At 32.6% G+C, this 13,847-nt stretch overlaps 1 protein-coding gene across 1 annotated transcript; it reads left to right on the top strand.

Moving 5' to 3' along the window:
* Positions 1 to 1,274: 1,274 nt before the first annotated feature.
* Positions 1,275 to 2,216, top strand: LOC308658825 (olfactory receptor 9K2-like; the record flags this gene model as incomplete). Its single annotated transcript, XM_081311744.1, has 1 exon — positions 1,275 to 2,216. The coding sequence occupies one exon, from the start codon at positions 1,275 to 1,277 to the stop codon at positions 2,214 to 2,216; it is 942 nt and encodes a 313-aa protein (XP_081167870.1).
* Between the last annotated feature and the right edge of the window lie 11,631 nt (positions 2,217 to 13,847).

Below are 13,847 nucleotides of genomic sequence, written 5' to 3'. Positions count from 1 at the left end.
AATTGACTAATGATCATTCCTCTCTCAGTGGACTCCATCAGAGATGAGCAAATCCTCTATGATGAAATACTCTGTATAAAGGTTTTACAGAATAAAAATAACTAAAGCCATCAAAAACAACTTCTATTCTGGCAGATAATCATGGAACCTGGATGACAGAAGATTGCAAAGGTCATTTAATATCCATGGTTATTCCATTTTCTTAATTTTAAGATGCATAAATATACCAGAATTTAAAAAAAAAATAGATTTTTTTTTAAATTTAAAGACAGAGTGAGAGGGAGGGAGGGAGGGAGAGAGAGAGAGAATATTTTTTAATATTTATTAGTTTTTGGTGGACACAACATCTTTGTTTGTATGTGGTGCTGAGGATCAAACCCAGGCCGCACGCATGCCAGGCGAGCACGCTACCGCTTGAGCCACATCCCCAGCCCAATTTTTAGATTTTTGACTTAAGTTTACCTGCCCTGACTACAGAGTGAGATCCCTTTAACTTAATAGACTCAGCCTTGTTAGAAATACATCTCTTGCAGTGGAAGAACTGAATTGTTTGCCAGTTTATTGACCCACTTCAAAAAGAGAGCCAATAGATTTTTAAATTCTTAAATTAATCAAATACTAATGAAAATGAATACTTCATAAAGAGAAAATAAAATACATTTATTTAGGAAATTCATTCATTTATGTTTGAAAATAGCTTTACATGAATTAGCTTTACTAACTTTAAAGTTTGTTTGATGCAACAAATTTTAACATGCTAATAAATCATGTTTTTTTTATACTTCCAAAGATTGCTGCATGAACAAGGAAACTAAGTAGATCAAAGTAGAACAAGGTAAAAATATTTTTTAAATTGTTTGTTACTATCATGTAATGATTCAAATACTAACATTGTTATAAAATAATGGCTACAGATAACATGGTATGATTATATATAATATTCCTATATTAGAATATGTGTAATACTGCTATGTTAGATAGAGATAATTCTTTAGCTGAAAATTATGACCAAAATTAAGGAAGTACAAAAATAAATGATTAAAATCTGCTTCTTCCTAAAATGCCTTATACATTTTGATTTAAATACAAAGACCAATGTGCTTGATAGAATTACAGTTTCAGCAGCCTAGGGATATTGAATGCAAACTCTTGCTTGTTGATATGAAAATGCTTTCATGTGCAGTATTTTACCTGTAAATATTCTATTTCTACACTTAAAATACTAGAATCAAAAAAAAAGAGTTTTGCCTTATGCCTCTCCTTAGGTTTCTGGCATGGTTGACCAGGGAAGAAACAACCACACAGAAGTTAGTGACTTCATTCTCATAGGCTTTGAGGTCAGCCCAGAACTCCATCTTCTCCTCTTCCTGATATTTCTGCTTGTCTATGTCATGATCCTTCTAGGGAACATTGGGATGATGGCCATTATCATGACTGACCCCAGGCTGAACACACCAATGTATTTCTTCCTAGGCAACCTGTCTTTTGTTGATCTCTTCTATTCATCTGTTATTGCACCCAAGGCTATGACCAACTTCTGGTCTGAAAGCAAGTCCATCTCCTTTGCAGGCTGTGTGGCCCAGGTCTTTCTGTTTGCACTATTTATTGTGACTGAGGGATTTCTCCTGGCAGCCATGGCTTATGATCGCTTCATTGCCATCTGCAACCCACTCCTCTATTCTGTTCAGATGTCAGCACGTCTTTGCATGCAGTTGGTGGCTGGGTCCTATTTTTTTGGCTGTGTAAGCTCAGTTCTTCAAACTAGTGCAACATTCAGTTTATCCTTTTGTGCTTCTAGGGCCATTGACCACTTTTACTGTGATAGTCGCCCACTTCAGAGATTATCTTGTTCTGACCTCTTTGTCCACAATATGGTATCTTTTACCTTATCCACCATCATTATCTTGCCAACCATCATAGTCATTGTTGTTTCTTACATGTATATTGTGTCCACAGTTCTAAAGATTCGCTCCACCGAGGGCCGCAAGAAAGCCTTCTCCACTTGCAGCTCCCACCTGGGAGTCGTGAGTGTGCTGTACGGGGCTGTCTTCTTCATGTACCTCACCCCTGACAGGTTTCCTGAACTGAGCAAAGTGGCCTCCTTATGTTACTCCCTAGTCACACCTATGTTGAACCCTTTGATTTACTCCCTGAGAAACAAAGATGTCAAAGAGGCTCTTAAAAAACTTCTAGAGAAGAAAAATGGTATCCTATAATTATTATTTCTGTTCCAACAGTTGTATTGTGGCATTTATTTCATAACTCTTGTGACCACTAATGATATTGTTCTTAATATGAAAAAATTACTGTTAGTAGAATTTTCCAGGTGATGTTCCCTTGCCCAAGGTTCCTTTTTCCCCTTCTTAGACATCATTAATTCTGAAAGTCCTGGATATGAGAGATGTTCTGGAGATTAGGGAATTATTTTCAGGATAAACCCTCTCACTGATCCCTAATTACATTTTATTTCACAGAATCGATATGTATGCCATACTGTTGAACAATGTTTTCATATTTTATTATACTGTTTAAACAAATCTTTAACTAGTATGAGTCTTTGGGCTTGTCCTTCCCTCATACCTACAATTATGGATAATTCACAGTTGCCTATTTTTTAAATACTATATTTTTCAACTATATAGCTAGTTCCATTAGTATACGTAGTGGTAATTGAATTTTCACCTTGATTAAATATTTTATATGTGTTGAACACCAAGGAAATAATAATAGTAATGATCCAACTATAAATAGCTACATTATGTACATTAACTTGGACAATTTGATTTCTAGCATGCCAGGAATTTTGGATACTCTGAAGCACTTAATTACTGGATCCTAATTCAAAAACTGGTAGGGAAATAGAAACTGAAAATACTTTTAAGTAGTCATTCCCTTAATTAAGCTTTTTATAATTTTGTCTTGTGTTACTTATTGCCAAGGAACAATTAATAGAGGAATGTAGGGAGTCATCAAAACAGTGTGGCCTCCATATTGTATATGCTGATCATTCCCACATTAATCTTTTTATTTACTCTGTAAGAAATAAAGATACTAAAAAAGCTCTAAGAAACATCCTGGGGAAAATGTTTATCCACTAGTGCATATTAATTTTACAGAAGAGTATGTTTCAGTGCGGCACATCTGTACATACATACAATATCATTTTATCAAATTTATTGTACAGTATTTTATTTAACTTACCCTGATCCAATTCTTTCCTCTTTCCTAATAGTCTCCTTATGTCCTTTTATTTCCTTCTATCATCTGTGTGATAAAAATATTTGATACTTGTCTTTCTGAGTTTGGCCTATTTTGCTTAATATTATGTTCTCTAATTCCATCTATTTTCCTGAAAATGAGTTCATTTCAAACTTTATGGCTGATTAAAACCTCATTGTGCATATATACCACATTTTCCTTATGTATTCAAGCATAGATGGATACCTAGGGAAACATTTTTTTGTGTGATAAACTCATTGTTCTCCAATAACATTTTATGTCAAAAAAGCAGTGTGTATGCCATAGTATTAAACAATGTTTTTATATTTTATTATACTGTTCTAACAAATCTTTTTCTAGTGTTTAAGTTAGCTATTGAGAATTATACTGTGATAAATATGTTAAAAGTACACTGACTTTAATTCTTTGCATAAATATTGAGCACTGGTACACCTGGATCGTGGGTACTTTAATCTTTCATTTTTAGGAACTTCCATACTTATTTCTATAGTGGCTGTACTTATTTACATTCAAACCAACCTTTTGTGGTTTCCTTTTCACTGTATCTTCACCAGCATTTATTATTATTTGTATTCTATTTTAAAAATTTACTTATTTATTCTAATTTGTTATACATGACAGAAGAATGCATTCAAATTCATAAAATACATTTAGAGCACAATTTTCCATTTCTCTGGTTGTACACAAAGTAGAGTCACACCATTCATGTTTTCATACAAGTACTTAAGGTAATGATGTCCATGTCATTCCACCATCTTTCCTACCCTCATACCCCCTTTCTTCCTCTGCATCCCCTTTTCCCTAGTCAAAGTTCCTGTATCATCCCATTCTCCCACCCACTCTCATTATGGATTGGCATCCACATATCAGAGAAAACATCTAGCCTTTGGTTTGGGGGGATTGGCTTACTTCAGCCAGCATGATATTCTCCAACTCCCTCCATTTACCTGCAAATGCCATGATTTTATATTCGTTTAATGCTGAGTAATATTCCATTGTGTATATATACCACAGTTTCTTTATCTGTTCAGCTATTGAAGGGTATCTAGGTTGGTTCCACAATTTACCTATTGTGAATTGTGCTGCAATAAACTTTGATGTGGCTATGTCACTATAGTATGCTGTTTTCAAGTCCTCTGGGTATAAAGTGAGGCGTGGGATAGCTGGGTCAACTGGTGGCTTCATTATAAGTTTTCCAAGGAATCTCCATACTGCTTTTCAGATTTGTTGTACTAATCTGCCATCCCACCAGCAATGTATGAGTGTGCCTTTTCCCCCACATCCTGGCCAAAACTTATTGTTTTTTGTATTCTTAATAGCTGCCATTCTGACAAGACTGAGATGAAATCTTATAGTAGTTTTGGTTTGTATTTTTCTACTTGCTAGAATGTTGAATCTTTTATCATGTATTTGTTCATCAATTGTATATCATCTTCAGAGAAGTGTCTGTTAGGTTCTTTGGCCCATTTATTGATTGGGTTATTTATTTATTTATTTAGTGTCAAGTTTTTTGAGTTCTTCATATATCCTAGAGATTAGTGGTCTATCTGTTGTACTTGTGGTAAAGATTTGCTCTCATTCTGTAGGCTCTCTTTCACCTTACTGATTGTTTTTTTTGTTTGTTTGTTTATTTGTTTGTTTGTTTGGTTGTTTTTTTTTTTTTTTGAGAAGATTTGTATTTTGAATCTATCCCATTTATTGATTCTTAGTTTTAATGGTAAAGATTTGCTCTCATTCTGTAGGCTCTCTCTTCACCTCACTGATTGTTTCTTTTGCTGAGAAGAAGCTTTTTATTTTGAATCTATCTCATTTATTGATTCTTGGTTTTAATTCTTGTGCTGTAGATTCTTATTAATAAAGTCAGAATCTAATCCCACATGATGAAGATTTGGGTCTACTTTTTCTTCTATTAGGCACAGGGTCTCTGGTCTAAATCCTAGGTACTTGATCCACTTTGAGTTGAGTTTTTTGTGTGCATATGAATTTCCAGTTTTACCAGCATCATTTATTGAAGAGGCTATCTTTTCTCCAATATATGTTTTTGGCACCATTGTCTAGTCTGAGATTACTGTATTTCTGTGGGTTTGTCTCTGTGTCTTCTATTCTGTATGATTGGTCTACATATCTATTTTGGTGATAATACTATGCAGTTTTTGTTTCTATTGTTCTACAGTATAGTTTAAGGCCTGGTATAGTGATGCTACCTGCTTCACTCTTCTTGCTAAGGATTACTTTGACTATTTTGGGTGATGTTTGTATTCTTGATGATTCCAATTCAGACTGAAGTGAGATCAAATCTTGATGTAATTTTGATTTTTATTTTCCTAATGGATAAAAATGTTGAAAATTTTTTATAAAATTATTGGTCATTTGTACTATTTTTTTGAAAAATGTCTCTGTAGTTAATTTGCTCACTTAATAGGTGATTTGTAATTTTTTGTTGTTTCTATTGTGTTTTTTGAGTCATATATTTATTCTTGGTATGAATACTCTTCCCAGAGAATAGTGAGAAAATTTTTTCTCAATTGCATAGGCTGTCTCTTCACTCTGTTGTTTCATTTGATGTGCAGAAGATTTTTAATTTGGTGTCACTGCATTTATAAATCTTCTACATTTTCTGAGCTATAGGAGTTCTATTCAGGAAGTCTTGCCTTTGCCTATAATTTGGAGCTTTCCCCTATTTTTTTAAAAATAACATTTGCAAATTTGGGAGTCATACACGATACACCTATGTCTTTGATCCATTTGGAGATGATTGTCTTCTGTGTGTATGCAGGTGACTAGTGAGGGTCTAGTTTCATTCTTCTGCATGAGGATATCCATTTTTTCCAGCCCCATTTGCTAAAGAGTCTGTCTTTTCCCTAATGTATATTTTTGGCATCTTCTTCAAGAGTCAAATTACTATAGTTTTATGGTTTTGTCTCTCTGTGTTGTACTCTATTCCATTGGTCTATGTCTGTTTTTTTTTTTTTCAGTTTCAGGTTCATAGTTATTTTTATTATTACTATGTCCCTAGAGTATTTAATCATTTTAAAAGAGGAATTAGAGATGAGAAAGAAATAAAAGGAAAACAGATAAGAAAGAAAGAATTTGAATTTTTCCTATTTTCAGATGATATATCTATATTCACTTTTTCCAGCACCAGTTGTTTAAAAGGCTAACTTGTCTCCAACATATGTTTTGACAACTTTGCCAAATATCAGATAACTATATCTGTGTGGGTTTATCTATGTTATGTTATATTTTTTTCACTATTTGTCTTTATGTTCACTGCCAATACCATAATGTTTTTGTTTTTGTAAGTCTGTAGTATAATATTTGATCAGGTATTGTGATGAATCCATCACCACTATTCTTTGTCAACATTTCTTTGGCTATTCTGGATCTTTTATTTTTCCAAATAAATTTTAGGACTTTTTGTTCTAGGTCTATGAAGAATTTCAATGGTATTTTAATAGGTATTGCATTTAATATGTCCAGTGATTTTGGTAATATGGCCATTTTAAAAATATTAATTCTGCCTATCCAAAAACATGGAAGGTGTTTCATGAGATCTTCTTAAATTTCTTTCTTCACTGTTCTATAGTTTTTATTGTAAAGTTTGGTCTTTAACCTCCTTCATTTGATTTATTCCCAAGTATTTGTGTGTGTGTGTGTGTGTGTGTGTGTGTGTGTGTGTGGTTATTGTTAGTGAGATAGTTTCCCTAATTATTTTTTTCACATCAGATTCACTGTTGGAAAATAAGAAAACTATTGATTTTTGTATGTTGACTATGTATCATGCTACTTTGCTGACTCTACGTATCAATTATGTAAATCTTCTGCTGGGTTTTTAGAGTCTTCTACATATAGGATTGTGTCCTTAATAAACAAATAATTTGACTTTGTTTTTTCTGTTTATATCCCCTTAGTTTCCTTCTCACACATGATTGCCTAGATTAGAATTTCAACAATTATATTGAAGAGCAGTGTTGAGAGTGAAAATCCTTGTCTTGTTTCTGATTTTAGATGAAATGCATTGTTTTCTTATGTTCAGTATGATATTGGCTTTGGGTTGGTAATATATAGCCTTTATAATGTTGAGGTAAGTCTCTTCTATCACTAGTTTCTCCAAAATTTTTAGCATGAATCAATACTGGATTTTGTCTGAAATGTTTTCTATTTCTATTGAGATTGTTCTGTGATTCTTGTCCTCAATTCTATTTATGTGCTGAATTACATTTATTGATTTGCATATGTTGAACAAAACTTGCATCCCAGGAATGAAAACTTTTTGATAATTGTCTTCTATATTCTTAATGAATTTTTTAATTTATGTGCTAATATTTTATTAAGAATTTTTACAGGACTGGGATGTGGCTCAAGTGGTAACGCACTCGCCTGGCATGTGCAGGGCGCCCAGTTCGATCCCCAACACCACATAAAATAAAGATGTTGTGTCCACCAAAAAGCTGTAAAATAAATATTAAAAAATCAAACTCTCTCTCTCTCTCTTTAAAAAAAAAGAATTTTTACATTATTTTCCAGCAAGAATTTGGCCTGTGATTTTCTTTCCTTGAGGTGTTTTTGTCTGGTTTTGGTATCAGAGTGATACTGTTATCATAGAATAAATTTGGAAGTGTTCCCTCCATTTCTATTTCTTGCAAAATTTTGAGAAACATTATCATCCATTTCTCTTCAGAGGTCTGGCAAAAGTCAGCTGAGAATCTATCTGGTTCTGTGCTTTTCTGTTGTTGTTGTTGTTGAAAGGGTTTTAAATGCTGCTCAATGTCATTCCTTTATATTGTTCTGTTTAGGTTTTCTATATCCTCATGTATTAATTTGGGCATATCATGCATCTAGAAATTCCCATATCTACTACATATTCTAGTTGTTTGGAATATAAATTTTAAAATAGTTTCTAAAAATCCTCTAGATTTCTGAAGTATCTTTGGTGTTACCTCCTTTTTCTTATCTAATTTCATTAGATTTGAATCTTTTCTGCCTTTCTTTTGGTAAGTTTAGCTAAGGCTTTTTCAGTTACATATATCTTTTCAAATAACCAACACTTTTTGCACCTATATTTTGTATTTTTTCTAAATTTTATTAGTTTCAGATCTGACAATTATTTCCTCTCTTTTACTGATTTTGGAATGAGTATCTTCTTGCTTTTCTAGGGATTTGAGGTTTACCACTCAGTTATTTAGTGGAATCTTTCTGTTTTTTATCTAAAAACTCAGTGGTGTAACTTTATTCTTAAAACTTCTTGCACACTATCTCTGAGATTTTGATATGCTGTATCTCTGTTCTCATTTGTTACCAAGAATCTCTTTTTCTTATCTCATTGCTTTTATATATGTTTTCTCACTTAAAGGAATATGGTTTAATCTCAATGTGTTTATGTAGTGTGTATATGTATGTATGTATGTATATATATATATATATATATATATATATATATATATATAAACAGCTATGAACTAGATCTAACATTCAACAGAAGTTGTCAACTACGAGGTTCACCATATAAATAACCTCCACAAACATGAATGATGAGAGACAGGAATTATAAAAATTAAATAATTTAAACAGACAGTAAAATTATGGTCCCTTAAGTGCAGAGAAAATGAGGTAGGGAGGCAAAATAAAATTTGAAAAGTTAACAGAAGTTTAAAAGGATACTGAAAATTGAGTTTTACCTGGATAAAATATATCAACAAACTTCTAGATCATGAATCATTTATGGCTCTAAATGGGAAATTCCAATAGGTGGGATTTAATTTTGGCCAGCATTTGGAACTTTGTCTGAAGATATATGAGATAGATTCACATGCACTATTGCTGGGCAGAGAACAATCTTTGCCAGATGTCTGTGGCTCAGGAATCTTGTAAAATGCCACTCTCAGAGTAACTGTCCACAATTCTCACTTACTTTACTGCCATGAATGTGAATTTTCCCAAGATCAGGCCTGGAGTGCAAGTATGGCTGTTTGTCCAGTTTTCTGGTCTCTTCCGAGCTGATTGCATTGGCCTCCAGCAACAACAGAAACTCAGCTTCTCTCTCCTCCTTATCTCAAGCCTGAATTTCTCTGGGTATAATTCTCTTGTAAAGTGTTTTAGTCACACTGGTCCAGGCACATTCTGGATCCTACAACAGAGTGTGCTGTGACATTCTCTTGACACCCTTTATGAACTCCTAATCTCCCAACTCTGCAAACTCCTGCCTGGCCATTTGTAGATGGTTCTCAACATGACTCTCCACTCAAAAGTCAAGACATTCTGATCACTTTTGTATTATCAATTTGACAACTATCTCTGGGTTGGTTAAGATCCCTCTCTATTCCAAAGGTTCTCCTCTATTTTTGACTGGGTTATCCCTCCCTTCTGCAGTGAACAATGGCACTGATGCTAATGCTAACAAAGCTAGCATATCTCTAATGTATTATTTATTTCTCTACATTCAAAACTTCTGAATGTCTTTGTCCCTATGATTGTTTTCCTGTCCAAGGTTGAATTTCAGTAAATTCCCTTTGGCATTTACCTCACCAAAAAGCAATACTGCTGCTGGAATCTCAAATTGAGGAGAAACTGGAGAGTGCACCCTTACTCTAATCCACCATCAGTCCTCTCTTCAGTTATATCTTATTGTAAATTGTGTATTTAATCTCAATTTACTACATTTAATTACTTATATTATGCATGTTCCTATAATCCATTATGGAAAATGTCAAAATAAAGGAAGATTCTGCCAAAAATTTAGAAAGCACATAAATTGTTATATTCTCAAGAGATATAAGTTTTGGCTTAAAATTTTTATGATATGCATGATATTGGAATCTGAACTAGTTTAGTAATACCCTTTGACAGTCAGGCCCTCCTGGAAACTAGGGAGATGATCTTTGAACTTTGCAGATAAAAATCAAGTTAAGATATAAACAGTCATATACATTATAGCAAGTTTTCTACTTGTCTTCATTTAAGAGGTCCTCTATACTGTATGATTACAAATGATTTAGGCCTATGGACAAGCATCATATATTCTTGCAATAATAATTACAATTAAATATCAGCATTTTGTGGCATATTACTAAAGTTCTGGATTTTTATCTTTGATAAATTATTTTTATGTACATAGAATTTAATATAGGTTTTGTGATGATTCTTTTTTTACTGTGCACTCTGTATTTCTTTGCTTTTTATTATCATAGTAATCTTATGTTTTGAATAAGAAACAATAATCAATCCGAATTTTCATTGAGTTTGAAAGATATGGGGCTCTGAGGTAAATATCAACTAAATAAAAGTCTCAAAATAATGATGTGAATGGAGACTTTTCAGGTCAAACCAATGAATAATAGAAAACCTGTGGAGAAATATTATATGCATTGAAGTTAGGGAAGTCAATCTGAGATTTAAAAATAATGTAAAATTCTCACTACTTTTCATTAGAGTAAAAAGTTACAAACTAAGATTAAATTCAACACATAAGAAATATTCCAAAAGAATGATTAAATGTATAAATGGTAGTTATTATAATCATAACCAAGTTTTCTATGTAATCAGTCAGAGGAAATATAAAACCTTAAAGATAAACCTTACCTCTTTTATAATGTAGACTAAGGGAGATTGTTTTAAGCCATTTTAAACAATCAGAATGAATTCTTAATTTTTCCATAAAATAGAAAAACATTGCCCATTCATAGTTTTGTGTGTTGCTCTTTAGAGATTGTTAATCCCCATTACTTTGTACTTTTATTTCTTCTTCTTGTTAAGTCATAGATTATAATGAAACATACAATTTTTTAAGGAAATACGAGCACTTGCAGTTTACAAAAATAAAATTAGGAATCATTAATGTAAAGATTGCTGCATATTTTGGCATATTACCTCGTGATAGGTAGGGAGAAAGAAAAAGTAGATTCAGGAAGAGTGTATTTGCAGCTTTACAAAAGGCAATTTTAGGGGCTGGGACTGGGCTCAGTGGTAGAGCTCTCTCCTGACACATGTGAGACACTGATTTTGATCCTCAGCACCACCTAAAACCAAAATAAAAGTATTATGTCCACCTACAACAAAAAACATATTTTTTTAAAAGGCACTCATAACAGAAATGGTCTGAAATGATAAGAGGCAAAAGCCTTTGCAAAAAAGAAACTTTTTTTCCAGAAAAATGATAAAGATAAATGTCTCAGCTCAAAGTTATATTTCAATAAATTCAGTTGCATTTCCAGCTATAAGACTGCATGTGGATTTTATTGTGAAAATCCTGGGGTAGAGCATAACATGACACTGGTGCTTGTGCGGCTCCCTCTCCAGACTCTACTATTGTCTCAAGCCTAACAATGTTAGGGAAATTGGTTATCCATTGGAAAAGCTAAAAAGAAAATAGAAATATATCTCACATACAAATGTGTACTGAGTTCTATGGCTGGATATTTAAATCAACCAATGGACGATTGCTTAGCATGTGTGAAGATCTATCTGTGGGTTCTATGTAATTGTTAATTTATAATTCTGAATAGAATACCAGAGACTGTAGAATTTAAATAACTTTGCTAGTTATTCTTTTTTTGTATTTTTATTAGTTATTGATGGACCTTTATTTATTTACTTGTTTATATGTGGTGGTGAGAATCAAACTCAGTGCCTCACACATGCTAGTCAAGTGCTCTATCACTGAGCTACAGCCCCAGCCCCACTATTATCAGTATATTATCAGTATAATATATTATACTGTATAATATATTATACAGTATAATATATATTATCAGTATAATATATTATTATATTATCAGTATAAGAATAGTTAGTTATAGTTATTCTTATACTGATAATATTTTATAGTTAGTTAATATTTTATAGCTAGTTATTCTTATACTGATAATATTTTATATTTCAATGGTGTTTTAATAATCTTAAAGATTCTTTTTTATGTCACTAGCATACAGTTTCCTTTTTAAATTTACATGAATCATGAAATTAATGTCTGCCACAAACTATTTCCATGCTGTTTTCTGCATCTGTCCAATTCTTTCCAGACACTGACGGACTTGGGCATTTGTTTTTCCCCTTAGAAGTAATTGGAAAATATTCTGTATTTCCTAGGTATGCTGATAGTACATGTTCTATGCAGTTTTTTATATTCTCCTTTATATATTTGTTCTTCAAAACTGTATATAAAAAAATGAATGTTTAGGTTGCCACCATTGCACTTACGAAACATGCAAATCTGATAGAAATTTATTCTTTGTTGTTGTTCCTTTTAGATAAGATAGAAATTCCTTTATAAAAGAATTGCTATTTTACAAAACACACTATTTCATATCTTTTTTTGGACTATGTTGTTCTGTATCATACCTTACTCAATCATCACAGTTATGTGGCAATTTAGAAGAAGTTATGTCCTTTTTATAAATATGTATATTGATGATTTAAGAATTAAGTTACTTAAGATTATTGAGCAATAATAAATAATAGCCAATAAAATAACCTGATTTAAAAACAAACAAATAAAAACAGTCTTTGCCATTTTTTTTATATTGTGCACTGTTATTTTTTGCTTTTATTCTACCATTTTATTTCTTTTAAATATGACTATTATTTCTTTTACGCATGACTATATTACAGTTGTTTCAGAGGATACTAGCTTAAAATATTATACTTAACATATAAATTACAGCATTAATCAATCAAAAAAATCTTTAGTGTTGATGAGCAATTGAATAAGCAAGAAAATATATAAATTATGAACATTATTATGATAGCTAAAATTATTAAATGAAGACATTAAAATAATGAATATAATAAATATAGTAAAATATAGCAGTTATATATAATAAATATAGTAAAATATAGCAGTTCCTCAATTTGAAAAGTGGGAACTGGACTGACATTGCTGCCTAATTGGGCTGTGCGACCTATGTGTGCCATTTCTCTCTGCCTTTGATCCCACACAACACCTGAGATGGGTGTGGCCTTCCAAGATGTCAGTCAAACTGCTGACCACAAGACATCACCAAGCAAGACTGCTTGCTTTGAAACCTTGCCTTATTTGGATGTAGCTTTTTTGAATGTCTTTTCCCCAATAAATAGAAGGTTTCAGGTGTGCTTGCTGTCTTGCTTCTTCCAGCACTGGAGCTGACCCTTGGGGTCACTTAGCAGAGCTGAGCCATCCTGCCTTAGAAACTTAGGTTTGAAGAAACTTTGGTTTCTTCACCGTTTTATTAGTTATTGATACAGCCAGCCCTTTTGAACCCAGGTCATGTCGCCATTCAATATTTCCTCCCCTTTTCCTATCACTCCTCTCCCTCCCTCCCTCTCCCTCTCCCTCTCCCTCCCCCCTCTCTCTCATCTTCCTCTCCTTCAGGAAATTTTTCCCATACCTTTATGACCCCTTACATTTTCCTCTTATTTTGCTCTAGCTTCTGCATATGAAAAAAATAAAAATCCAACCTTGATTGTCTGAGTCTGGCTTATTCACTTAGTATGATGTTATACAGCTACATTAGTGTACTAGAAAATGCCATAATTTCATTCTTTATTTATGGCTCAGTAAAACTTTATCATGTATATATACCATATTTTCTTAGCATATTCATTTGTTGACCTGCACTGCTTCTGTAACTTGG

This window comes from Spermophilus citellus, assembly GCF_964194105.1.
Source record: "Spermophilus citellus genome assembly, chromosome: 10".
In the NCBI taxonomy this organism is placed as follows: Eukaryota; Metazoa; Chordata; class Mammalia; order Rodentia; family Sciuridae; genus Spermophilus; species Spermophilus citellus.
This window is presented reverse-complemented; position numbering and strand designations above follow the sequence as displayed.